The following is a 26,323-nucleotide window of genomic DNA, read 5'->3' as shown; positions in this document are numbered from 1 at the left end:
GCCTCCGCCAAGACTCCAAGTCTGGGATGGCAGATGGCCCTACTCCAAGTGTCCTGGAATAAATGTCTCTTAACTTTTACAAATTCTTCTTGTGTAGGATTTGGAATTTTACGACAAGGAGAATATTCCGGACTGCCTGTTCAAGGCTCTGGGTGAGATTGTCAAACAGCCGGAATTCCAGCCCGCTGTGGTGCGCGAGGCCAGTAAGGCCGTGGAGTCCTTCAGTCTGTGGATTCTCGCCATCTACTACTACGCTACCATCACCCGGGAGTACACCCCCGCCTTCGTCAACAGTTACCAGTCCCGCATCAACGCCGCACAGACCAGACTCGGTGTGCTGAGGAAAAAGACCTTTGAAATGAAGAAAACTTTGGTGGACTTACTGCGGGAAGACGGAGATAACTACCTGTCGGACTCTGTGACCGACTTCAGCAACACGGACATCCTCCGGCTTGTGCAGTTGAAGGAGCAGGACGCGCTGCGCAGGCTGAAAGAGGAGGAAGATGGGTATTTGGCCGAGATGGAGAAGTGCCACAAGGAGTTGGAAATAGCCGAAGACCTGATTCAAGTGCTGGTCCCTCACCAGTTTGAGTGGGACGAGGCCTTGCGGCAGTCAAAGGACAGACGGATCACCGTTTCAGGCGACGGGCTGCTGACGGCAGCTGCCATCATTTACTTCGGCCCCTTCGAGGAAAAGGTGAGGCAGGAGCTCTTGGAGAAGTGGATGGTAGCTTGCTACACCGGAGAGATACAGATGGAGCCAGAAGATGCTCGAAAGGAACTTGTGAAGTTGCTGAGCGTGAAGACATCGCCCGCCTCTGAGGGAAAGGTCACGTCAGACTCAGACCATCAACGAGTTCCTGCTTTCATCCCAATCCGCTGCGACTTCCTGCTCCTGGACATCCTGAGCTCCCTGGGGGAGCAGTTAAAATGGAACCAGGCCAAGCTTCCGGTCAATGCCACAGCCAGGGTCAATGTTCTGCTCACCCGGGTCCTGGTCAGATGCTGCCCACTCCCGTGGCCACTCTTTGTCAACCCAGACCACCAGTTGATGATGTGGATCCAGGTGGTCCAAGATGGCGGTGGCCCACAACTGGAGCGAGAGGTGCTGGGAGTGCCAGGTAAGGTCAAGCTCGGGGTCGAGGGTCAAAGGGTGTTCTCGTGGTCACTTTACAGAAACGGCACGAGGGATCGGGCGAAGAGTGAGTGGGCCCCTCGTCCCATCAGGGTCAGACTGGGTATACCGTCCCATTCCATCTCCGGCAACATAGCCCAAGCAGCTCCTCGGCAACAAACGCACACGCTGTCCCTCACCTCACCAGCTCAGGGAGATCATCCCCAGACACAAGGTCAGGAGGAAGGGACCAATCCCTGCTCTTCACCCATCCCGAGACTTCCCCATGGGGTCCGAGCTCCCTGACTCCTCTGGTCAGTGCAGGCACTGGTCTCCCCTGGGATTGGGACCCTTTACCACCCTGGGCCATGCCTCTCAGCATCTGGCAAACCTCAATCTGGTCACCTCAAAGTCTCCTCGTTTCCAGATTAAACAATCCCGACTCCCTTAACCTTTCCTCCAACCCTGAAATCCCCGATACTCCAGGCTCCTCTCTCTCGCCCCTGTGAGGGGCTGTAAACCCCCCCCACCCCGTTGACCCCAGTACCCCCCTCCCGCGTTGACCCCAGTACCTCCGACCCCCCCCCAACACACACCATCCAGATGTGTTTTGAGCAGCCCCTACTCCAGCAACATCTGTACACTGCCCTCCGCCTCTCTCATGCAACTGGACCTCATTTACCGAATCTCTCTCTCCCATTAGATAGATTCATTCAGCCCCGATAAGGGGTGTACTAGTGCAGTGGTGATGTCGTGGACCAGTATTCTGGAGAACGTGAGTTCAAATCCTACCGGGGCAGTTTGAGAATTTGAATTCAGTTTTAAAAAAACATTTGTGGAAATCAAAACCTGATCCCAGTAACTGACCCTGAAACTGTCGGAGTGCGGTAAAAACCCAGCTGGTTCACTGATGGCCTTCAGGGAAGGAAGCCTGTCGCCCTTAGCCAGGCTGGGCCTACACGTGACTCCAGTCCCACACTAACGTGGTTAACTCCTCACTGCCCCCTGAAGTGACCCGTCCGTTGTATCAAACCCGCTCCCAGCAGCCCATTAGGGATGGGCAATAAATGCTGGCTTTGCCAGCGACGCCCATATCTCAGGAAATGTTGATGAGATGGGTCAAATAACCTCTTCTAAACTGTCAATGCTGGAAATACTCAGCATGCCTGACCTGCACTTTCTGATTTTATTTCAGATTTCCAGCATCCGCAGTGTTTGGCTTTTGTCTTCCAAACTGTAACTTGAACCATTTGTTGGGTGGGGGGGGGGTCGGAGCAACAGAGGTTGAGTAAAGGGTATTTACCTACTCCCCCGTCCATGGTCACCAGTGGGGTCGTTACAGGAAGGAAGGTCCACTTATCAGCCTCTGTGTTCCATCGAATCACGCAGCACAGGTGGCCATTCGGCCCATCGAATCACGCAGCACAGGTGGCCATTCGGCCCATCGAATCACGCAGCACAGGAGGCCATTCGGCCCATCGTGCCTGTGCTGGCTCTGCGAGAGAGCGATCCAATCAGTCCCATCGCTGCTCTTTCCCCACAGCCCGGCACATTCCTCCCTTGTCCACTGAGCACTCTTGCTCTGTCCAACCTGATTGTCTTTAATGTGTTGTCTGAGCCCCTTGAGCAGAGCAGGCTAGGATACTCACTGTGCCTTATACACTCCCAGTACCACTCGGTGGCTCTGTAATTCTCTGGACCCATTCCCATTCCATCTATCTATGTGTGTTTCCAATGGCAACCCTACACTTCCAGTGTTCAGACACAGCATTTATATAGTGCCTTTCACACCACCGGACGTCTTAAAACGCTTTACAGCCAATGAAGTACTTTTGAAGTGTAGTCACTGTTGTAATGTGGGAAATGCGGCAGCCAATTTGCGCACAGCAAGCTCCCACACACAGCAACAGCAAGCCAGTGAGCCTGACAGATCGGAACCAGTTTCTGCTCCGGCCCCTGGTCAGCTGCTCACTGCCCGCCCGCCCGTCCGGTGAGAGGTGGCAGGATGGGTCAGAGCTGTGCCCGCTGAGTTATCGCCCACATTCGCTACTCACTGAAGAGCGGGAGGCACCAGGGCACTGAATGGGAAGCAAGGTTTGTCAGGTTTTACACCACAATCTTTTAGTTCATTATATTTCCCAAAGTTGAATATATTCTGCAATTTATCTGCCCAAGTTGTACGTAAGTACATTATTATAGGGCTTCATTGGATTTACTAATAGGGTGATCGTAAAGGGGTGTCAATCTAAAGGACATTTATTAGTGTGTTGCATTATAGAGGGTTTTGCTTGTAGCAGTTTCATTATAAATGGGTGTTATTACAGGATGTCCTGTAATGGGTTTTTATTATCAGGTGCTGTAAAGTATTTGCTTCATGGGTTCTTTGCTAAAAATTCATAGCAACACATTGTTAAACTTCTGCTAATAAACCAACTAGTTCTGAATAGCAATCACACGACACATTACCGTTTCATCTGCCAGGCTCACAATCACCTGCCCCATCGTGGATCCCCCGAACCTAACTGGCTGGGGTTTTATTGAGTCTTGTGAACATCACGTGACTTGCTAAGCCACTCCCAACTCAACAGCTCTACAACTATTTCTGGTATAACGTTAATTCAAGTGCTCCCTTTTGTAAGGGCACAAAAATCCACAAATTAGCTAATAAACATGAAAGGGAACCTTGACAAATCAAATTAAATTAAAATTATGTTCCCTGTTGAAATGATGCACTCCAGTCCCTCCGGCGCCCACCTCTGGTGGAAGGCTGCGAGCGAACTGATGGACACCGCGTGTTCCATCTCCAGGGACACCCTGCCTCGGACATAACCAAAGAAGAGAGGCAGGCAGTCGGGCTGAACGAGCCCCTCGACCGCCCGCTGTCTGGACCGGCTGATGGCCCCTTGGCCAGGCCCAGGAGCAGCCAACAGCTCGACAAACCTGTGAGCATGCTCACGGGTGCATAAATGGGAAATGTGGAAATGGCTGAGACCTTAAACAATTATTTTGCTTCGGTCTTCACAGTGGAAGACACAGAAACCATGCCAGAAATTGCTGGTCACAGGAATGTGGGAAGGGAGGACCTTGAGACAATCACTATCACTAGGGGGGGTAGTGCTGGACAGCTAATGGGACTCAAGGTAGACAAGTCCCCTGGTCCTGATGAAATGCATCCCAGGGTATTAAAAGAGATGGCGGAAGTTATAGCAGATGCATTCATTATAATCTACCAAAATTCTCTGGACTCTGGGGAGGTATCAGCGGATTGGAAAGCAGCTAATGTAACACCACTGTTTAAAAGAGGGGGCAGACAAAAAGCAAATAACTATAGGCCAGTTAGTTTAACATCTGTAGTGGGGAAAATGCTTGAAACTATCATTAAGGAAGAAATAGCGGGACATCTAGATAGGAATAGTGCAATCAAGCAGACGCAACATGGATTCATGAAGGGGAAATCATGTTTAACTAATTTACTGGAATTCTTTGAGGATATAACGAGCATGGTGGATAGAGGTGTACCGATGGATGTGGTGTATTTAGATTTCCAAAAGGCATTCGATAAGGTGCCACACAAAAGGTTACTGCAGAAGATAAAGGTACGCGGAGTCAGAGGAAATGTATAAGCATGGATAGAGAATTGGCTGGCTAACAGAAAGCAGAGAGTCGGGATAAATGGGTCCTTTTCGGATTGGAAATCGGTGGTTAGTGGTGTGCCACAGGGATCGGTGCTGGGACCACAACTGTTTACAATATACATAGATGACCTGGAAGAGGGGACAGAGTGTAATGTAACAAAATTTGCAGATGGCACAAAGATTAGTGGGAAAGCGGGTTGTGTAGAGGACACAGAGAGGCTGCAAAGAGATTTAGATAGGTTAAGTGAATGGGCTAAGGTTTGGCAGATGGAATACAATGTCGGAAAATGTGAGGTCATCCACCTTGGGAAAAAAAACAGTAAAAGGGAATATTATTTGAATGGGGAGAAATTACAACATGCTGTGGTGCAGAGGGACCTGGGGTCCTTGTGCATGAATCCCAAAAAGTTAGTTTGCAGGTGCAGCAGGTAATCAGGAAGGCGAATGGAATGTTGGCCTTCATTGCGAGAGGGATGGAGTACAAAAGCAGGGAGGTGTTGCTGCAACTGTACAGGGTATTGGTGAGGCCGCACCTGGAGTACTGCGTGCAGTTTTGGTCACCTTACTTAAGGAAGGATATACTAGCTTTGGAGGGGGTACAGAGGCGATTCACTAGGCTGATTCCGGAGATGAGGGGGTTACCCTATGATGATAGATTGAGTAGACTGGTTCTTTACTCGTTAGAGTTCAGAAGGATGAGGGGTGATCTTCTAGAAACATTTAAAATAATGAAAGGGATAGACAAGATAGAGGCAGAGAGGTTGTTTCCACTGGTCGGGGAGACTAGAACTAGGGGGCACAGCCTCAAAATACGGGGGAGCCAATTTAAAACCGAGTTGGGAGGGAATTTCTTCTCCCAGAGGGTTGTGAATCTGTGGAATTCTCTGCCCAAGGAAGCAGTTGAGGCTAGCTCATTGAATGTATTCAAGTCACAGATAGATAGATTTTTAACCAATAAGGGAATTAAGGGTTACGGGGAGCGGGCGGGTAAGTGGAGCTGAGTCCACGGCCAGATCAGCCATGATCTTATTGAATGGCGGAGCAGGCTCGAGGGGCTAGATGGCCTACTCCTGTTCCTAATTCTTATGTTTATGTTTTATACATTGCAGGGATCTTATTATGAGTTTACAAGGCTTTATTATTAGGATGTTTCTATACAAGGGGTTTTGTTACAAATGGGTTTTGTTACAAAGGATCTCACTCTGGGTGATATTACACAAATAAAACCCAGGTCATTCTGTTGCCGATTTAGCCAAAAACCCTTTAGCCGAAGAGGATGACTCCAGCAGCAGCGATTTGCTAGAACCTGCAGCAGACAAAGCTCCAGGCAGCATACTGGACGGCCTCAGTCCTGACGAGGATGGAGAGATCGACTGGATTCCCGAGTCGATAACGGAGAAACCGCCCAATAACCTTTGGATCCACTGCATCACCAATGATAACCTGGACCACATTCTCCTGACGGCAGCCTTCAATGGTGAGATACTGGGGACAAGACAGGCTGCACTCGACCTCCATCCATGGCCTCCAAATGCTCAGAGGCAGGCGCAGCGGGCGTCCGTCACCAGCGACCTGACCTCGACTCTGGGCTCACAGAGGGGGGGGTAATTGGAACGGGGCAGAAGATAATTACAGGGGGAGATATGGAATGGGGAGAAAGGAAGACTTTCATTTATATAGCGCCTTTCACGACCACCGGACCTCCCAAAGCGAGTTACAGCCAATGGAGTACTTTTGAAGTGTAATCACTGTGGGAAACGCAGCAGCCAATTAGCACACAGCAAGGTCCCACACACAGCGATGTGATACTGACCAGATCATCTGTTTTAGTGATGTTGGTTGAGGGATAAATATTGGTCCCAGGACATCGGGGAGAACTCCCCTGCTCTTATTCAAATAGTGCCATAGGATCTTTTACATCGGCCTGAGAGGGCAGACGGTGCCTCAGTTTAATGTCTCATCCAAAAGACGGCCCCTCCCTACAGTGCGGCACTCCCTCAGTACTGCCCCTCCGACAATGCTGCGCTCGCTCAGTACTGCCCCTCCGACAGTGTGGCACTCCCTCAGTACTGCCCCTCCGACAGTGCAGCACTCCCTCAGTACCGCCCCTCCGACAGTGTGGTACTCCCTCAGTACTGCCCCTCCGACAGTGCGGCGCTCCCTCAGTACTGCCCCTCCGACAGTGCGGCGCTCCCTCAGTACTGCCCCTCCGACAGTGCGGCGCTCCCTCAGTACTGCCCCTCCGACAGTGCGGCGCTCCCTCAGTACCAGTGCCAGCCTAGGTTTTTGTGCTCAAATCTCTGGAGTGGGACTTGAACCCACAACCATTTGACTGGATTGTGGGGGTATTGAGCGGGAATTGTGGGGGTATTGAGCGGGAATTGTGGGGGTATTGAGCGGGAATTGTGGGGGTATTGAGCGGGAATTGGGGTATGGAGCGGGAATTGGGGGGGTATGGAGCGGGATTGGGGGGGTATGGAGCGGGGATTGGGGGTATGGAGTGGGGATTGGGGGGTATGGAGCGGGGATTGTGTCGGGGGTATGGAGCGGGGATTGGGGGGGTATGGAGCAGGGATTGGGGGGGGTATGGAGCGGGGATTGTGTGGGGGGGTATGGAGCGGGGATTGGGGGGGTATGGAGTGGGGATTGGGGGGGTAGGGAGCGGGGATTTGGGGGGGTTGGAGCGGGGATTGGGGGGGTATGGAGCGGGGATTGGGGGGGTATGGAGCGGGGATTGCGTGGGGGGTTATGGAGCGGGGATTGGGGGGTATGGAGCGGGGATTGCGTGGGGGGTTATGGAGCGGGGATTGGGGGGGTATGGACTGGGGATTGGGGGGGTATGGAGCGGGGATTGCGTGGGAGGTTATGGAGCGGGGATTGAGGGGGGTATGGAGTGGGGATTGGGGGTAGGGAGCGTTGATTGGGGGGGTATGGAGCGGGGATTGGGGGGTTATGGAGCAGGAATTGTGGGGATATGGAGCGGGAATTGGGGGGGTATGGAGCGGGGATCGGGGGGTATGGAGCGGGAATTGTGGGGATATGGAGCGGGAATTGGGGGGGTATGGATCGGGGGGTATGGAGCGGGGATTTGGGGGGTATGGAGTGGGGATTGGGGGGGTATGGAGCGGGGATTGGGGGGGTATGGAGTGGGAATTGGGGGGTATGGAGCGGGAATTGGGGGATATTGAGCTGGGATTGTGTGGGAGGGTAGGGAGCGGGGATTGTGTGGGGGGTTATGGAGCGGGGATTGTGTGGGGGGGTAGGGAGCGGGGATTGTGTGGGAGGGTAGGGAGCGGGGATTGTGTGGGGGGGTATGGAGCGGGGATTGTGTGGGGGGTATGGAGCGGGGATTGTGTCGGGGGGTAGGGAGCGAGGATTGGGGGCGGTATGGAGCGGGGATTGCGGGGGTATGGAGCGGGGATTGGGGAGGTATGGAGCGGGGATTGGGGGGGTATGGAGAGGGGATTGTGTCGGGTTAGGGAGCGGGGATTGTGTGGGGGGGTAGGGAGCGGGGATTGTGTGGGGGGTAGGGAGCGGGGATTGTGTCGGGGGGTAGGGAGCGGGGATTGTGTCGGGGGTATGGATCGGGGATTGTGTGGGGGTGTAGGGAGCGGGGATTGGGGCGGTATAGAGCGGGGATTGTGTGGGGGGGGGGGTACAGAGCGGGGATTGGGGCAGTATAGAGCGGGGATTGTGTGGGGGGGTAGGGGGTGGTATAGAGCGAGGGTTAGGGGGGTATGGAGCGAGGATTGGGGGGGTAGGGAGCGAGGATTGCGGGGGTAGGGAGCAGGGATTGTGTGGGGGTGTAGAGCGGGGATTGTGTGGGGGTGTAGGGAGTGGGGATTGTGTGGGGGGGTACAGAGCGGGGATTGTGTGGGGGGGTACAGAGCGGGGATTGTGTGGGGGGTACAGAGCGGGGATTGTGTGGGGGGGTACAGAGCGGGGATTGTGTGGGGGGGTACAGAGCGGGGATTGTGTGGGGGGGTATGGAGCGGGGATTGTGTGGGGGGGTAGGGAGCGAGGATTGGGGGCGGTATGGAGCGGGGATTGCGGGGGTATGGAGCGGGGATTGGGGGGTATGGAGCGGGGATTGGGGGGGTATGGAGAGGGGATTGTGGGGTATGTAGCAGGGATTGTGGGGGTATGGAGCGGGGATTGATGGGTATGGAGCAGGGATTGGGGGGTATGGAGCGGGGATTGGGGGGTATGGAGCGGGCATTGGGGGGTATGGAGTGGGGATTGGGGGGTTATGGAGCGAGGATTGTGGGGGGGTATGGAGCGGGGATTGTGTGGGGGGGTATGGAGCGGGGATTGTGTGGGGGGGATATGCAGCGGGGATTGTGTGGGGGGGTAGGGAGTGGGGATTGTGTGGGGGGGTAGGGAGTGGGGATTGAGGGGATATAGAGCGGGGATTGTGTGGGGGTGTAGGGAGTGGGGATTGTGTGGGGGGGTATGGAGCGGGGATTGTGTGGGGGGGTATGGAGCGGGGATTGTGTGGGGGGATATGGAGCGGGGATTGTGTGGGGGGGTAGGGAGTGGGGATTGAGGGGATATAGAGCGGGGATTGTGTGGGGCGGTAGGGAGCGGAGATTGGGGCGGTATAGAGCGGGGATTGTGTGGGGGGATATGGAGCGGGGATTGTGTGGGGGGTAGGGAGCGGGGATTGTGTCGGGGGGTAGGGAGCGGGGATTGTGTCGGGGGGTATGGAGCGGGGATTGCGGGGGTATGGAGCGGGGATTGGGGGGTATGGAGCGGGGATTGGGGGGGTATGGAGAGGGGATTGTGGGGTATGTAGCAGGGATTGTGGGGGTATGGAGCGGGGATTGATGGGTATGGAGCAGGGATTGGGGGGTATGGAGCGGGGATTGGGGGGTATGGAGCGGGCATTGGGGGGTATGGAGTGGGGATTGGGGGGTTATGGAGCGAGGATTGTGGGGGGGTATGGAGCGGGGATTGTGTGGGGGGGTATGGAGCGGGGATTGTGTGGGGGGGATATGGAGCGGGGATTGTGTGGGGGGGTAGGGAGTGGGGATTGTGTGGGGGGGTAGGGAGTGGGGATTGAGGGGATATAGAGCGGGGATTGTGTGGGGGTGTAGGGAGTGGGGATTGTGTGGGGGGGTATGGAGCGGGGATTGTGTGGGGGGGTATGGAGCGGGGATTGTGTGGGGGGGTAGGGAGTGGGGATTGAGGGGATATAGAGCGGGGATTGTGTGGGGCGGTAGGGAGCGGAGATTGGGGCGGTATAGAGCGGGGATTGTGTGGGGGGATATGGAGCGGGGATTGTGTGGGGGGTAGGGAGCGGGGATTGTGTCGGGGGGTAGGGAGCGGGGATTGTGTTGGGGGGTATGGAGCGGGGATTGCGGGGGTATGGAGCGGGGATTGGGGGGTATGGAGCGGGGATTGGGGGGGTATGGAGAGGGGATTGTGGGGTATGTAGCAGGGATTGTGGGGGTATGGAGCGGGGATTGATGGGTATGGAGCAGGGATTGGGGGGTATGGAGCGGGGATTGGGGGGTATGGAGCGGGCATTGGGGGGTATGGAGCGGGGATTGGGGGGTTATGGAGCGAGGATTGTGGGGGGGTATGGAGCGGGGATTGTGTGGGGGGGTATGGAGCAGGGATTGTGTGGGGGGGTATGGAGCGGGGATTGTGTGGGGGGGTAGGGAGTGGGGATTGAGGGGATATAGAGCGGGGATTGTGTGGGGCGGTAGGGAGTGGGGATTGAGGGGATATAGAGCGGGGATTGTGTGGGGGGCAGGGAGCGGGGATTGTGTGGGGCGGTAGGGAGCGGGGATTGTGTCTGGGGGTAGGGAGCGGGGATTGTGTGGGGGGTAGGGAGCGGGGATTGTGTGGGGGGGTAGGGAGCGGGGATTGTGTGGGGGGATATAGAGCGGGGATTGTGTGGGGGGATATGGAGCGGGGATTGTGTGGGGGGCAGGGAGCGGGGATTGTGTGGGGGGGTAGGGAGTGGGGATTGAGGGGATATAGAGTGGGGATTGTGTGGGGCGGTAGGGAGCGGGGATTGGGGCGGTAGGGAGCGGAGATTGTGTGGGGGGATATGGAGCGGGGATTGTGTGGGGGGTAGGGAGCGGGGATTGTGTGGGGGGGTAGGGAGCGGGGATTGTGTCGGGGGGTATGGAGCGGGGATTGTGTGGGGGGTAGGGAGCGGGGATTGTGTGGGGGGGTAGGGAGCGGGGATTGTGTGGGGGGTAGGGAGCGGGGATTGTGTGGGGGGGTAGGGAGCGGGGATTGTGTCTGGGGGTAGGGAGCGGGGATTGTGTGGGGGGGTAGGGAGCGGGGATTGTGTGGGGGGGTAGGGAGCGGGGATTGTGTGGGGGGGTAGGGAGCGGGGATTGTGTGGGGGGTATGGATCGGGGATTGTGTGGGGGTGTAGGGAGCGGGGATTGTGTGGGGGGTACAGAGCGGGGATTGTGTGGGGGGGTACAGAGCGGGGATTGTGTGGGGGGGTACAGAGCGGGGATTGTGTGGGGGGGTACAGAGCGGGGATTGTGTGGGGGGGTAGGGAGCGGGGATTGTGTGGGGGGGTAGGGAGCGAGGATTGGGGGCGGTATGGAGCGGGGATTGGGGGGTATGGAGCGGGGATTGGGGGGGTATGGAGAGGGGATTGTGGGGTATGTAGCAGGGATTGTGGGGGTATGGAGCGGGGATTGATGGGTATGGAGCAGGGATTGGGGGGTATGGAGCGGGGATTGGGGGGTATGGAGCGGGCATTGGGGGGTATGGAGTGGGGATTGGGGGGTTATGGAGCGAGGATTGTGGGGGGGTATGGAGCGGGGATTGTGTGGGGGGGTATGGAGCGGGGATTGTGTGGGGGGAAATGGAGCGGGGATTGTGTGGGGGGGTAGGGAGTGGGGATTGAGGGGATATAGAGCGGGGATTGTGTGGGGGTGTAGGGAGTGGGGATTGTGTGGGGGGGTATGGAGCGGGGATTGTGTGGGGGGGTATGGAGCGGGGATTGTGTGGGGGGATATGGAGCGGGGATTGTGTGGGGGGGTAGGGAGTGGGGATTGAGGGGATATAGAGCGGGGATTGTGTGGGGCGGTAGGGAGCGGAGATTGGGGCGGTATAGAGCGGGGATTGTGTGGGGGGATATGGAGCGGGGATTGTGTGGGGGGTAGGGAGCGGGGATTGTGTCGGGGGGTAGGGAGCGGGGATTGTGTCGGGGGGTATGGAGCGGGGATTGCGGGGGTATGGAGCGGGGATTGGGGGGTATGGAGCGGGGATTGGGGGGGTATGGAGAGGGGATTGTGGGGTATGTAGCAGGGATTGTGGGGGTATGGAGCGGGGATTGATGGGTATGGAGCAGGGATTGGGGGGTATGGAGCGGGGATTGGGGGGTATGGAGCGGGCATTGGGGGGTATGGAGCGGGGATTGGGGGGTTATGGAGCGAGGATTGTGGGCGGGTATGGAGCGGGGATTGTGTGGGGGGGTATGGAGCAGGGATTGTGTGGGGGGGTATGGAGCGGGGATTGTGTGGGGGGGTAGGGAGTGGGGATTGAGGGGATATAGAGCGGGGATTGTGTGGGGCGGTAGGGAGTGGGGATTGAGGGGATATAGAGCGGGGATTGTGTGGGGGGCAGGGAGCGGGGATTGTGTGGGGGGGTAGGGAGCAGGGATTGTGTCTGGGGGTAGGGAGCGGGGATTGTGTGGGGGGGTAGGGAGCGGGGATTGTGTGGGGGGATATAGAGCGGGGATTGTGTGGGGGGATATGGAGCGGGGATTGTGTGGGGGGCAGGGAGCGGGGATTGTGTGGGGGGGTAGGGAGTGGGGATTGAGGGGATATAGAGCGGGGATTGTGTGGGGCGGTAGGGAGCGGGGATTGGGGCGGTAGGGAGCGGAGATTGTGTGGGGGGATATGGAGCGGGGATTGTGTGGGGGGTAGGGAGCGGGGATTGTGTGGGGGGGTAGGGAGCGGGGATTGTGTCGGGGGGTATGGAGCGGGGATTGTGTGGGGGGTAGGGAGCGGGGATTGTGTGGGGGAGTAGGGAGCGGGGATTGTGTGGGGGGTAGGGAGCGGGGATTGTGTGGGGGGGTAGGGAGCGGGGATTGTGTCTGGGGGTAGGGAGCGGGGATTGTGTGGGGGGGTAAGGAGCGGGGATTGTGTGAGGGGGTAGGGAGCGGGGATTGTGTGGGGGGGTAGGGAGCGGGGATTGTGTGGGGGGTATGGAGCGGGGATTGTGTGGGTGTGTAGGGAGCGGGGATTGTGTGGGGGGTACAGAGCGGGGATTGTGTGGGGGGGTACAGAGCGGGGATTGTGTGGGGGGGTACAGAGCGGGGATTGTGTGGGGGGGTACAGAGCGGGGATTGTGTGGGGGGGTAGGGAGCGGGGATTGTGTGGGGGGGTAGGGAGCGAGGATTGGGGGCGGTATGGAGCGGGGATTGCGGGGGTATGGAGCGGGGATTGGGGGGTATGGAGCGGGGATTGGGGGGGTATGGAGAGGGGATTGTGGGGTATGTAGCAGGGATTGTGGGGGTATGGAGCGGGGATTGATGGGTATGGAGCAGGGATTGGGGGGTATGGAGCGGGGATTGGGGGGTATGGAGCGGGCATTGGGGGGTATGGAGTGGGGATTGGGGGGTTATGGAGCGAGGATTGTGGGGGGGTATGGAGCGGGGATTGTGTGGGGGGGTAGGGAGTGGGGATTGTGTGGGGGGGTAGGGAGTGGGGATTGAGGGGATATAGAGCGGGGATTGTGTGGGGGTGTAGGGAGTGGGGATTGTGTGGGGGGGTATGGAGCGGGGATTGTGTGGGGGGGTATGGAGCGGGGATTGTGTGGGGGGATATGGAGCGGGGATTGTGTGGGGGGGTAGGGAGTGGGGATTGAGGGGATATAGAGCGGGGATTGTGTGGGGCGGTAGGGAGCGGAGATTGGGGCGGTTTCGAGCGGGGATTGTGTGGGGGGATATGGAGCGGGGATTGTGTGGGGGGTAGGGAGCGGGGATTGTGTCGGGGGGTATGGAGCGGGGATTGCGGGGGTATGGAGCGGGGATTGGGGGGTATGGAGCGGGGATTGGGGGGGTATGGAGAGGGGATTGTGGGGTATGTAGCAGGGATTGTGGGGGTATGGAGCGGGGATTGATGGGTATGGAGCAGGGATTGGAGGGTATGGAGCGGGGATTGTGGGGTATGGAGCGGGCATTGGGGGGTATGGAGTGGGGATTGGGGGGTGATGGAGCGAGGATTGTGGGGGGGTATGGAGCGGGGATTGTGTGGGGGGGTATGGAGCGGGGATTGTGTGGGGGGGATATGGAGCGGGGATTGTGTGGGGGGGTAGGGAGTGGGGATTGTGTGGGGGGGTAGGGAGTGGGGATTGAGGGGATATAGAGCGGGGATTGTGTGGGGGGGTAGGGAGCGGAGATTGGGGCGGTATAGAGCGGGGATTGTGTGGGGGGGTATGGAGCGGGGATTGTGTGGGGGGGATATGGAGCGGGGATTGTGTGGGGGGGTAGGGAGTGGGGATTGTGTGGGGGGGTAGGGAGTGGGGATTGAGGGGATATAGAGCGGGGATTGTGTGGGGGTGTAGGGAGTGGGGATTGTGTGGGGGGGTATGGAGCGGGGATTGTGTGGGGGGGTATGGAGCGGGGATTGTGTGGGGGGATATGGAGCGGGGATTGTGTGGGGGGGTAGGGAGTGGGGATTGAGGGGTATGGAGCGGGGATTGGGGGGGTATGGAGAGGGGATTGTGGGGTATGGAGCAGGGATTGGAGGGTATGGAGCGGGGATTGTGGGGTATGGAGCGGGCATTGGGGGGTATGGAGTGGGGATTGGGGGGTTATGGAGCGAGGATTGTGGGGGGGTATGGAGCGGGGATTGTGTGGGGGGGTATGGAGCGGGGATTGTGTGGGGGGGATATGGAGCGGGGATTGTGTGGGGGGGTAGGGAGTGGGGATTGTGTGGGGGGGTAGGGAGTGGGGATTAAGGGGATATAGAGCGGGGATTGTGTGGGGGGGTAGGGAGCGGAGATTGGGGCGGTATAGAGCGGGGATTGTGTGGGGGGGTATGGAGCGGGGATTGTGTGGGGGGGATATGGAGCGGGGATTGTGTGGGGGGGTAGGGAGTGGGGATTGAGGGGATATAGAGCGGGGATTGTGTGGGGCGGTAGGGAGCGGAGATTGGGGCGGTATAGAGCGGGGATTGTGTGGGGGGATATGGAGCGGGGATTGTGTGGGGGATAGGGAGCGGGGATTGTGTCGGGGGGTAGGGAGCGGGGATTGTGTCGGGGGGTATGGATCGGGGATTGTGTGGGGGGGTAGGGAGCGGGGATTGTGTCGGGGGGTAGGGAGCGGGGATTGTGTGGGGGGGTAGGGAGCGGGGATTGTGTGGGGGGTAGGGAGCGGGGATTGGGGGGGTAGGGAGCAGGGATTGTGTGGGGGGGTAGGGAGCGGGGATTGTGTCGGGGGTATGGATCGGGGATTGTGTGGGGGGGTAGGGAGCGGGGATTGTGTCGGGGGTATGGATCGGGGATTGTGTGGGGGTGTAGGGAGCGGGGATTGTGTCGGGGGTATGGATCGGGGATTGAGGGGGTAGAGAGCGAGGATTGGGGGGGTATAGAGCGGTGATTGTGTGGGGGTGTAGGGAGCGGGGATTGGGGCGGTATAGAGCGGGGATTGTGTGGGGGGGGGGTACAGAGTGGGGATTGGGGCAGTATAGAGCGGGGATTGTGTGGGGGGGTAGGGGGTGGTATAGAGCGAGGGTTAGGAGGGTATGGAGCGAGGATTGGGGGGGTAGGGAGCGAGGATTGTGGGGGTAGGGAGCGGGGATTGTGTGGGGGGGTAGTGAGCGGGGATTGTGTCGGGGGGTAGGGAGCGGGGATTGTGTGGGGGGGTAGTGAGCGGGGATTGTGTGGGGGGGTAGGGAGCGGGGATTGTGTGGGGGGTATGGAGCGGGGATTGTGTGGGGGGTATGGAGCGGGGATTGTGTGGGGGGGGTAGGGAGCGGGGATTGGGGGGGCAGGGAGTGGGGATTGGGGGGGTAGGGAGCGGGGATTGTGTGGGGGTGTAGAGCGGGGATTGTGTGGGGGTGTAGGGAGCGGGGATTGGGGCGGTATAGAGCGGGGATTGTGTGGGGGGGTACAGAGCGGGGATTGTGTGGGGGGGTACAGAGCGGGGATTGTGTGGGGGGGTACAGAGCGGGGATTGTGTGGAGGGTAGGGAGCGGGGATTGTGTGGGGGGGTAGGGAGCGAGGATTGGGGGATTTGGAGCGGAGATTGGGGGGGTATGGAGCGGGGATTGGGGGGTATGGAGAGGGGATTGTGGGGTATGTAGCAGGGATTGTGGGGGTATGGAGCGGGGATTGATGGGTATGGAGCGGGGATTGATGGGTATGGAGCAGGGATTGGGGGGTATGGAGCGGAGATTGGGGGGGTATGGAGCGGGGATTGGGGGGGTATGGAGCGGAGATTGGGGGGTATGGAGCGGAGATTGGGGGGTTATGGAGCGGGGATTGGGGGGGTATGGAGAGGGGATTGTGGGGTATGTAGCAGGGATTGTGGGGGTATGGAGCGGGGATTGATGGTATGGAGCAGGGATTGGGGGGTATGGAGCGGGGATTGGGGGTATGGAGCGGGCATTGGGGGGTATGGAGCGGGGATTGGGGGGTTATGGAGCGAGGATTGTGGGGGGGTATGGAGCGGGGATTGTGTGGGGGGGTATGGAGCAGGGATTGTGTGGGGGGGTATGGAGCGGGGATTGTGTGGGGGGGTAGGGAGTGGGGATTGAGGGGATATAGAGCGGGGATTGTGTGGGGCGGTAGGAAGTGGGGATTGAGGGGATATAGAGCGGGGATTGTGTGGGGGGCAGGGAGCGGGGATTGTGTGGGGGGGTCGGGAGCGGGGATTGTGTCTGGGGGTAGGGAGCGGGGATTGTGTGGGGGGGTAGGGAGCGGGGATTGTGTGGGGGGGTAGGGAGCGGGGATTGTGTGGGGGGATATAGAGCGGGGATTGTGTGGGGGGATATGGAGCGGGGATTGTGTGGGGGGCAGGGAGCGGGGATTGTGTGGGGGGGTAGGGAGTGGGGATTGAGGGGATATAGAGCGGGGATTGTGTGGGGCGGTAGGGAGCGGGGATTGGGGCGGTAGGGAGCGGAGATTGTGTGGGGGGATATGGAGCGGGGATTGTGTGGGGGGTAGGGAGCGGGGATTGTGTGGGGGGGTAGGGAGCGGGGATTGTGTCGGGGGGTATGGAGCGGGGATTGTGTGGGGGGTAGGGAGCGGGGATTGTGTGGGGGGGTAGGGAGCGGGGATTGTGTGGGGGGTAGGGAGCGGGGATTGTGTGGGGGGGTAGGGAGCGGGGATTGTGTCTGGGGGTAGGGAGCGGGGATTGTGTGGGGGGGTAGGGAGCGGGGATTGTGTGGGGGGGTAGGGAGCGGGGATTGTGTGGGGGGGTAGGGAGCGGGGATTGTGTGGGGGGTATAGAGCGGGGATTGTGTGGGGGGGGGTACAGAGCGGGGATTGGGGCAGTATAGAGCGGGGATTGTGTGGGGGGGTAGGGGGTGGTATAGAGCGAGGGTTAGGGGGGTATGGAGCGAGGATTGGGGGGGTAGGGAGCGAGGATTGCGGGGGTAGGGAGCAGGGATTGTGTGGGGGTGTAGAGCGGGGATTGTGTCGGGGGGTACAGAGCGGGGATTGTGTGGGGGGGTACAGAGCGGGGATTGTGTGGGGGGGTACGGAGCGGGGATTGTGTGGGGGGGTACAGAGCGGGGATTGTGTGGGGGGGTAGGGAGCGGGGATTGTGTCGGGGGGTATGGAGCGGGGATTGGGGGGGTATGGAGAGGGGATTGTGGGGTATGTAGCAGGGATTGTGGGGGTATGGAGCGGGGATTGATGGGTATGGAGCAGGGATTGGGGGGTATGGAGCGGGGATTGGGGGGTATGGAGCGGGCATTGGGGGGTATGGAGTGGGGATTGGGGGTTATGGAGCGAGGATTGTGGGGGGGTATGGAGCGGGGATTGTGTGGGGGGGTATGGAGCGGGGATTGTGTGGGGGGGATATGGAGCGGGGATTGTGTGGGGGGGGTAGGGAGTGGGGATTGTGTGGGGGGGTAGGGAGTGGGGATTGAGGGGATATAGAGCGGGGATTGTGTGGGGGGGTAGGGAGTGGGGATTGTGTGGGGGGGTAGGGAGTGGGGATTGAGGGGATATAGAGCGGGGATTGTGTGGGGGGGTATGGAGCGGGGATTGTGTGGGGGGGTATGGAGCGGGGATTGTGTGGGGGGGTATGGAGCGGGGATTGTGTGGGGGGATATGGAGCGGGGATTGTGTGGGGGGGATATGGAGCGGGGATTGTGTGGGGGGGTAGGGAGTGGGGATTGAGGGGATATAGAGCGGGGATTGTGTGGGGCGGTAGGGAGCGGAGATTGGAGCGGTATAGAGTGGGGATTGTGTGGGGGGATATGGAGCGGGGATTGTGTGGGGGGTAGGGAGCGGGGATTGTGTCGGGGGGTAGGGAGCGGGGATTGTGTCGGGGGGTATGGATCGGGGATTGTGTGGGGGGTGGGGAGCGGGGTTTGTGTCGGGGGGTAGGGAGCGGGGATTGTGTGGGGGGGTAGGGAGCGGGGATTGTGTGGGGGGTAGGGAGCGGGGATTGGGGGGGTAGGGAGCAGGGATTGTGTGGGGGGGTAGGGAGCGGGGATTGTGTCGGGGGTATGGATCGGGGATTGTGTGGGGGGGTAGGGAGCGGGGATTGTGTCGGGGGTATGGATCGGGGATTGTGTGGGGGGGTAGGGAGCGGGGATTGTGTCGGGGGTATGGATCGGGGATTGAGGGGGTAGAGAGCGAGGATTGGGGGGGTATAGAGCGGTGATTGTGTGGGGGTGTAGGGAGCGGGGATTGGGGCGGTATAGAGCGGGGATTGTGTGGGGGGGGGGTACAGAGTGGGGATTGGGGCAGTATAGAGCGGGGATTGTGTGGGGGGGTAGGGGGTGGTATAGAGCGAGGGTTAGGGGGGTATGGAGCGAGGATTGGGGGGGTAGGGAGCGAGGATTGCGGGGGTAGGGAGCGGGGATTGTGTGGGGGGGTAGTGAGCGGGGATTGTGTGGGGGGGTAGGGAGTGGGGATTGAGGGGATATAGAGCGGGGATTGTGTGGGGGGGTAGGGAGTGGGGATTGTGTGGGGGGGTAGGGAGTGGGGATTGAGGGGATATAGAGCGGGGATTGTGTGGGGGGGTATGGAGCGGGGATTGTGTGGGGGGGTATGGAGCGGGGATTGTGTGGGGGGGTATGGAGCGGGGATTGTGTGGGGGGATATGGAGCGGGGATTGTGTGGGGGGGTAGGGAGTGGGGATTGAGGGGATATAGAGCGGGGATTGTGTGGGGCGGTAGGGAGCGGAGATTGGAGCGGTATAGAGCGGGGATTGTGTGGGGGGATATGGAGCGGGGATTGTGTGGGGGGTAGGGAGCGGGGATTGTGTCGGGGGGTAGGGAGCGGGGATTGTGTCGGGGGGTATGGATCGGGGATTGTGTGGGGGGTGGGGAGCGGGGATTGTGTCGGGGGGTAGGGAGCGGGGATTGTGTGGGGGGGTAGGGAGCGGGGATTGTGTGGGGGGTAGGGAGCGGGGATTGGGGGGGTAGGGAGCAGGGATTGTGTGGGGGGGTAGGGAGCGGGGATTGTGTCGGGGGTATGGATCGGGGATTGTGTGGGGGGGTAGGGAGCGGGGATTGTGTCGGGGGTATGGATCGGGGATTGTGTGGGGGGGTAGGGAGCGGGGATTGTGTCGGGGGTATGGATCGGGGATTGAGGGGGTAGAGAGCGAGGATTGGGGGGGTATAGAGCGGTGATTGTGTGGGGGTGTAGGGAGCGGGGATTGGGGCGGTATAGAGCGGGGATTGTGTGGGGGGGGGGTACAGAGTGGGGATTGGGGCAGTATAGAGCGGGGATTGTGTGGGGGGGTAGGGGGTGGTATAGAGCGAGGGTTAGGGGGGTATGGAGCGAGGATTGGGGGGGTAGGGAGCGAGGATTGCGGGGGTAGGGAGCGGGGATTGTGTGGGGGGGTAGTGAGCGGGGATTGTGTCGGGGGGTAGGGAGCGGGGATTGTGTGGGGGGGTAGTGAGTGGGGATTGTGTGGGGGGGTAGGGAGCGGGGATTGTGTGGGGGGTATGGAGCGGGGATTGTGTGGGGGGTATGGAGCGGGGATTGTGTGGGGGGGGGTAGGGAGCGGGGATTGGGGGGGCAGGGAGTGGGGATTGGGGGGGGTAGGGAGCGGGGATTGTGTGGGGGTGTAGAGCGGGGATTGTGTGGGGGTGTAGGGAGCGGGGATTGGGGCGGTATAGAGCGGGGATTGTGTGGGGGGGTACAGAGCGGGGATTGTGTGGGGGGGTACAGAGCGGGGATTGTGTGGGGGGGTACAGAGCAGGGATTGTGTGGGGGGTAGGGAGCGGGGATTGTGTGGGGGGGTAGGGAGCGAGGATTGGGGGATTTGGAGCGGAGATTGGGGGGGTATGGAGAGGGGATTGCGGGGGTATGGAGCGGGGATTGGGGGGGTATGGAGCGGGGATTGGGGGGTATGGAGCGGGGATTGGGGGGGTATGGAGAGGGGATTGTGGGGTATGTAGCAGGGATTGTGGGGGTATGGAGCGGGGATTGATGGGTATGGAGCAGGGATTGGGGGGTATGGAGCGGAGATTGGGGGGGTATGGAGCGGGGATTGGGGGGGTATGGAGCGGGGATTGGGGGGTATGGAGCGGAGATTGGGGGGGTATGGAGCGGGGATTGGGGGGGTATGGAGAGGGGATTGTGGGGTATGTAGCAGGGATTGTGGGGGTATGGAGCGGGGATTGATGGGTATGGAGCAGGGATTGGGGGGTATGGAGCGGAGATTGGGGGGGTATGGAGCGGGGATTGGGGGGGTATGGAGCGGGGATTGGGGGGTATGGAGCGGAGATTGGGGGGTATGGAGCGGGGATTGGGGGGGTATGGAGCGGGGATTGATGGGTATGGAGCAGGGATTGGGGGGTATGGAGCGGGGATTGGGGGGTATGGAGCGGGCATTGGGGGGTATGGAGTGGGGATTGGGGGGTTATGGAGCGAGGATTGTGGGGGGGTATGGAGCGGGGATTGTGTGGGGGGGTATGGAGCAGGGATTGTGTGGGGGGGTATGGAGCGGGGATTGTGTGGGGGGGTAGGGAGTGGGGATTGAGGGGATATAGAGCGGGGATTGTGTGGGGGGATATGGAGCGGGGATTGTGTGTGGGGTAGGGAGCGGGGATTGTGTGGGGGGGTAGGGAGTGGGGATTGAGGGGATATAGAGCGGGGATTGTGTGGGGCGGTAGGGAGCGGGGATTGGGGCGGTAGGGAGCGGAGATTGTGTGGGGGGATATGGAGCGGGGATTGTGTGGGGGGTAGGGAGCGGGGATTGTGTGGGGGGGTAGGGAGCGGGGATTGTGTCGGGGGGTATGGAGCGGGGATTGTGTGGGGGGTAGGGAGCGGGGATTGTGTGGGGGGGTAGGGAGCGGGGATTGTGTGGGGGGTAGGGAGCGGGGATTGTGTGGGGGGGTAGGGAGCGGGGATTGTGTCTGGGGGTAGGGAGCGGGGATTGTGTGGGGGGGTAGGGAGCGGGGATTGTGTGGGGGGGTAGGGAGCGGGGATTGTGTGGGGGGGTAGGGAGCGGGGATTGTGTCGGGGGTATGGATCGGGGATTGTGTGGGGGGGTAGGGAGCGGGGATTGGGGGGGTATAGAGCGGTGATTGTGTGGGGGGGTAGGGGGTGGTATAGAGCGAGGGTTAGGGGGGTATGGAGCGGGGATTGTGTGGGGGGGGGTAGGGAGCGAGGATTGCGGGGGTAGGGAGCAGGGATTGTGTGGGGGGGTAGTGAGCGGGGATTGTGTCGGGGGGTAGGGAGCGGGGATTGTGTCGGGGGGTAGGGAGCGGGGATTGTGTCGGGGGTTAGGGAGCGGGGATTGTGTCGGGGGGTAGGGAGCAGGGATTGTGTGGGGGGGGGGGTAGGGAGCGGGGATTGGGGTGGTAGGGAGCGGGGATTGGGGCAGTATAGAGCGGGGATTGTGTGGGGGGTAGGGGGCGGTATAGAGCGAGGATTGGGGGGGTAGGGAGCAGGGATTGTGTGGGGGGGTAGTGAGCGAGGATTGGGGGGGCAGGGAGTGGGGATTGGGGGGGGGTAGGGAGCGAGGATTGTGTCGGGCGTAGTGACGGGGATTGTGTCCGGGGGTAGGGAGCGGGGATTGTGTCGGGGAGTACGGAGCGGGGATTGTGTAGGGGGGGTACGGAGCGGGGATTGGGGCAGTATAGAGCGGGGATTGTGTGGGGGGATAGGGGGCGGTATAGAGCGAGGATTGGGGGGTAGGGAGCAGGGATTGGCGGGGCAGGGAGTGGGGATTGGGGTAGGGAGCTGGGATTGGGGGGTAGGGAGCGAGGATTGGGGGGGTAGGGAGCGGGGATTGTGTCGGGGGTAGTGACGAGGATTGTGTCGGGGGGTATGGAGCGGGGATTGTGTGGGGGGGTAGGGAGCGGGAATTGTGTGGGGGGGTATGGAGCGGGAATTGTGTCGGGGAGTATGGAGCGGGGATTGTGTGGGGGGTTAGGGAGCGGGGATTGTGTGGGGGGTAGGGATCGCGGATTGTGTGGGGGGTAGGGAGCGGGGTTTGGGACGGTATGGAGCGGCGATTGTGTCGGGGGTAGGGAGCAGGGATTGTGTCGGGGGGTACGGAGCGGGGATTGGGGGGGATATGGAGCGGGAATTGTGTGGGGGGTTAGGGAGCGGGGATTGGGGGGATATAGAGCGGGGATTGTGTGGGGGTGTAGGGAGCGGGGATTGGGGGGTATGGAGTGGGGATTTTGAAGGGGCGGAGCGGAGGGGGATAGGGAGCGGGGATTGTGTCGGGGGGTAGGGAGCGGGGATTGTGTGGGGGGGTAGGGAGCGGGGATTGTGTGGGGGGTAGGGATTGGGGATTGTGTGGAGGGTAGGGAGCGGGGTTTGGGACGGTATGGAGCGGGGATTGTGTGGTGGGTAGGGAGCGGGGATTGTGTGGGGGGTAGGGAGCAGGGATTGGGGCGATATGGAGCGGGGATTGTGTGGTGGGTAGGGAGCAGGGATTGTTTCGGGGGGTACGGAGCAGGGATTGGGGCGATATGGAGCGGGGATTGTGTGGTGGGTAGGGAGCGGGGATTGTGTGGGGGGTAGGGAGCAGGGATTGGGGCGATATGGAGCGGGGATTGTGTGGGGGGTAGGGAGCGGGGATTGTGTGGGGGGTAGGGAGCGGGGATTGTGTGGGGGGTAGGGACCGGGGATTATGTCGGGGGGTAGGGAGCGAGGATTGGGGCGGTATGGAGTGAGGATTGGGGCGGTATGGAGCGGGGATTGGGGCGGTATGGAGCGGGGATTGTGGGGTGGGTAGGGAGCTGGGAGCGGGGATTGGGGTGGTATGGAGCGGGGATTGGGGCGGTATGGAGCGGGTATTGGGGCGGTATGGAGCGGGGATTGTGTGGGGGGTAGGGAGTGGGGATTGTGTCGGGGGGTACGGAGCGGGGATTGGGGCGGTATGGAGTGGGGATTGGGGCGGTATGGAGCGGGGATTGGGGCGGTATGGAGCAGGAATTGGGGCGGTATGGAGCAGGGATTGTGTGGGGGGTAGGGAGCAGGGATTGTTTCGGGGGGTACGGAGCGGGGATTGGGGCGGTATGGAGTGGGGATTGGGGCGGTATGGAGCGGGAATTTGGGCGGTATGGAGCGGGCTTTGGGGCGGTATGGAGCGGGGATTGTGTGGGGCGGTACGGAGCGGGATTGGGGCGGTACGGAGCGGGGATTGGGGCGGTATGGAGCGAGGATTGTGTGGGGCGGTACGGAGCGGGGATTGGGGCGGTACGGAGCGGGGATTGGGGCGGTACGGAGCGGGGATTGGGGCGGTACGGAGCGGGGATTGGGGCGGTACGGAGCGGGGATTGGGGCGGTACGGAGCGGGGATTGGGGCGGTACGGAGCGGGGATTGGGGCGGTACGGAGCGGGGATTGGGGCGGTACGGAGCGGGGATTGGGGCGGTACGGAGCGGGGATTGGGTCGGTATGGAGGGGATTGGGGTGGTATGGAGCGGGGATTGGGGCGGTAAGGAGCGGGGATTGGGGCGGTATGGAGAGGGGATTGGGGTGGTATGGAGTGGGGATTGGGGTGGTATGGAGTGGGGATTGGGGTGGTATGGAGTGGGGATTGGGGCGGTATGGAGAGGGGATTGGGGTGGTATGGAGCGGGGATTGGGGTGGTATGGAGCAGGGATTAGGGCGGTATGGAGCGGGGATTAGGGTGGTATGGAGCGGGGATTAGGGTGGTATGGAGCGGGGATTGGGGCGGTATGGGGCGGGAATTGGGGCGGTATGGAGCGGGGATTGGGCCGGTATGGAGCGGGGATTGGGGCGGTATGGGGCGGTATGGAGCGGGGATTGGGGCGGTACGGAGCGGGGATTGTCGGGTGAAAGTCTGTCTGGACTGAGTGCGGGTGCAGAGTGTGAATGTGTGGAGTGTGTGTGGTGACGGGGTTGATTAACTCTGTTGCAGGGATGGCGGTGTTGGTGACACACATTGAGCGGCGGCCTCTCACACCCGTGTTACAGAAGCTGCTGGGAGTGAAGGCCCAGAGGGGAGACCTGTCACCCTGGGAGCTCACCTTCGGGAAGCAGCGATTCGAGGTCAAGCCCACGTTCCGCCTGTACCTCAGCACCTCCTTACCCCTCTGCATCGTCGGCTCAGGTAAGTCCCGGACATGGGGAGCGCAGCTCGAAGATCAGCCATGATCGTATCGAATGGCGGAGCGGGTTTGAGGAGCCGAATGGCCGACTCCTGCTCCTAATTGTTGTATTCCTGTCACTGCCCCCTCTCGGGTGCTGGCTCCTCAAACTCAGGTTATAGCATATTGCTTCTCCAGGACCAGTTCCCACTGGCACGGAGCCCCCTCCCCTCACCGGCCCATGTCAGTCTGTACCATACGGTACAGTGTGTTGGCATTGCCTGACATCCCCACATGTGGGCAGTGACTGGACATCATCAGGATCAGTAACCATGGCTGATGTTCCCCACCCACCCCTCCCTCCTTGGTCGAGGGGCAATGAAGCCTCGTTTCACCCGCTGCTGCTCCAGTTCAGATCAGCACAGCCTGTGATGGAACCTGAGACTCATTCTACTGGAGTATTGCGGCCAATTCTGGGGAGGGTGCAGAGGCGATTTACCAGAATGGTTCCAGGGATGAGGGACTTGGGATCCTATAACCTGCCAGCCCAGGAGGGGGCCGTTGGGCCTATCGTGCCTGTGACAGCGATCCAATCAGCTTTACCCCCAGAAATCTGCACACTCATCCTCCTCACAAACATCTTCACGTGTCTTTTGAAAGTTCTGTGAGTAAAATTTTCATTTTCCCTCTGGTTCTGTTGCCAATGATTTTAACTCTGCGACCTCTGGTTACCGACTGAGCAGAGGAAACCGTCTCATAGAAACATAGAAAATAGGTGCAGCAGTAGGCCATTCGGCCCTTCGAGCCTGCACCACCATTCAATGAGTTCATGGCTGAACATTCAACTTCAGTACCCCATTCCTGCTTTCTTGCCATACCCCTTGATCCCCCGAGTAGTAAGGACCTCATCTAACTCCTTTTTGAATATATTTAGTGAATTGGCCTCAACAACTTTCTGTGGTAGAGAATTCCACAGGTTCACCACTCTCTGGGTGAAGAAGTTCCTCCGCATCTCGGTCCTAAATGGCTTACCCCTTATCCTTAGACTGTGTCCCCTGGTTCTGGACTTCCCCAACATTGGGAACATTCTTCCTGCATCTAACCTGTCTAAACCCGTCAGAATTTTAAACGTTTCTATGAGGTCCCCTCTCATTCTTCTGAACTCCAGTGAATACAAGCCCAGTTGATCCAGTCTTTCTTGATAGGTCAGTCCCACCATCCCGGGAATCAGTCTGGTGAACCTTCGCTGCACTCCCTCTCCTGACTTGCTCCATCAAAACCTTTCAAAATGGTCAACATCTATTAAATCTCTGCTCCGACGGGAACAGCACCTCTTGTGGTAATTTAAAGTGATAGCCAGAAATTCACGCTGACAAACTCAAATCCCTTTTCCTGCTGTCTCCAGAGCTGGATCAAACGTTCCTGAAGAAGGTGAGAGTGACTGACCTCACCATTAGCCAATCGGGTCTGCAGGAAATCTTCCTCAAGGAAGTGCTGCATTTTGAGAATCAGCGGGACGAGGACATTCAGCTGACCCGTCAATTGGACATATTGTACCTGCAGCACCAGCTCAAGGTCACACAGGTAGGCAGGGAGGGCGATAAACTGTGTGTGTGGCAACGTCCGGCCGTAGGTCACTGGGCAGCACTCTCGCCTCCGAGTCACAGGCTCCACTCCACAGACCTGAGCCCAAAGATCCAGGCCGACATACAGTGCAGTGCTGAGGGAGTGCCGCACTGTCGGAGGGGCAGTACTGAGGGAGTGCCGCACTGTCGGAGGGGCAGTACTGAGGGAGTGCCGCACTGTCGGAGGGGCAGTACTGAGGGAGTGCCGCACTGTCGGAGGGGCAGTACTGAGGGAGCGCCGCACTGTCGGACGGGCAGTACTGAG

The 26,323-nt window shown here is 59.8% G+C and overlaps 1 protein-coding gene across 1 annotated transcript in view; it reads left to right on the top strand.

Moving 5' to 3' along the window:
• Positions 1-26,323, top strand: part of LOC139274681 (dynein heavy chain domain-containing protein 1) — a 454,628-nt gene that overhangs the window by 383,847 nt on the left and 44,458 nt on the right. Inside the window, exons 31-34 of the mRNA XM_070891360.1 lie at positions 98-1,121; positions 6,002-6,226; positions 24,265-24,456; positions 25,839-26,017. Coding sequence (XP_070747461.1) covers positions 98-1,121; positions 6,002-6,226; positions 24,265-24,456; positions 25,839-26,017 — 1,620 coding nt within the window. The remainder of the gene's footprint in view (positions 1-97; positions 1,122-6,001; positions 6,227-24,264; positions 24,457-25,838; positions 26,018-26,323) is intronic.

The sequence above is a fragment of the Pristiophorus japonicus genome, chromosome 10 (assembly GCF_044704955.1).
Source record: "Pristiophorus japonicus isolate sPriJap1 chromosome 10, sPriJap1.hap1, whole genome shotgun sequence".
Taxonomy (NCBI): domain Eukaryota; kingdom Metazoa; phylum Chordata; class Chondrichthyes; family Pristiophoridae; genus Pristiophorus; species Pristiophorus japonicus.
Note: the sequence above shows the minus strand (reverse complement) of the source record. Positions and strands in the feature narration are given on the sequence as shown.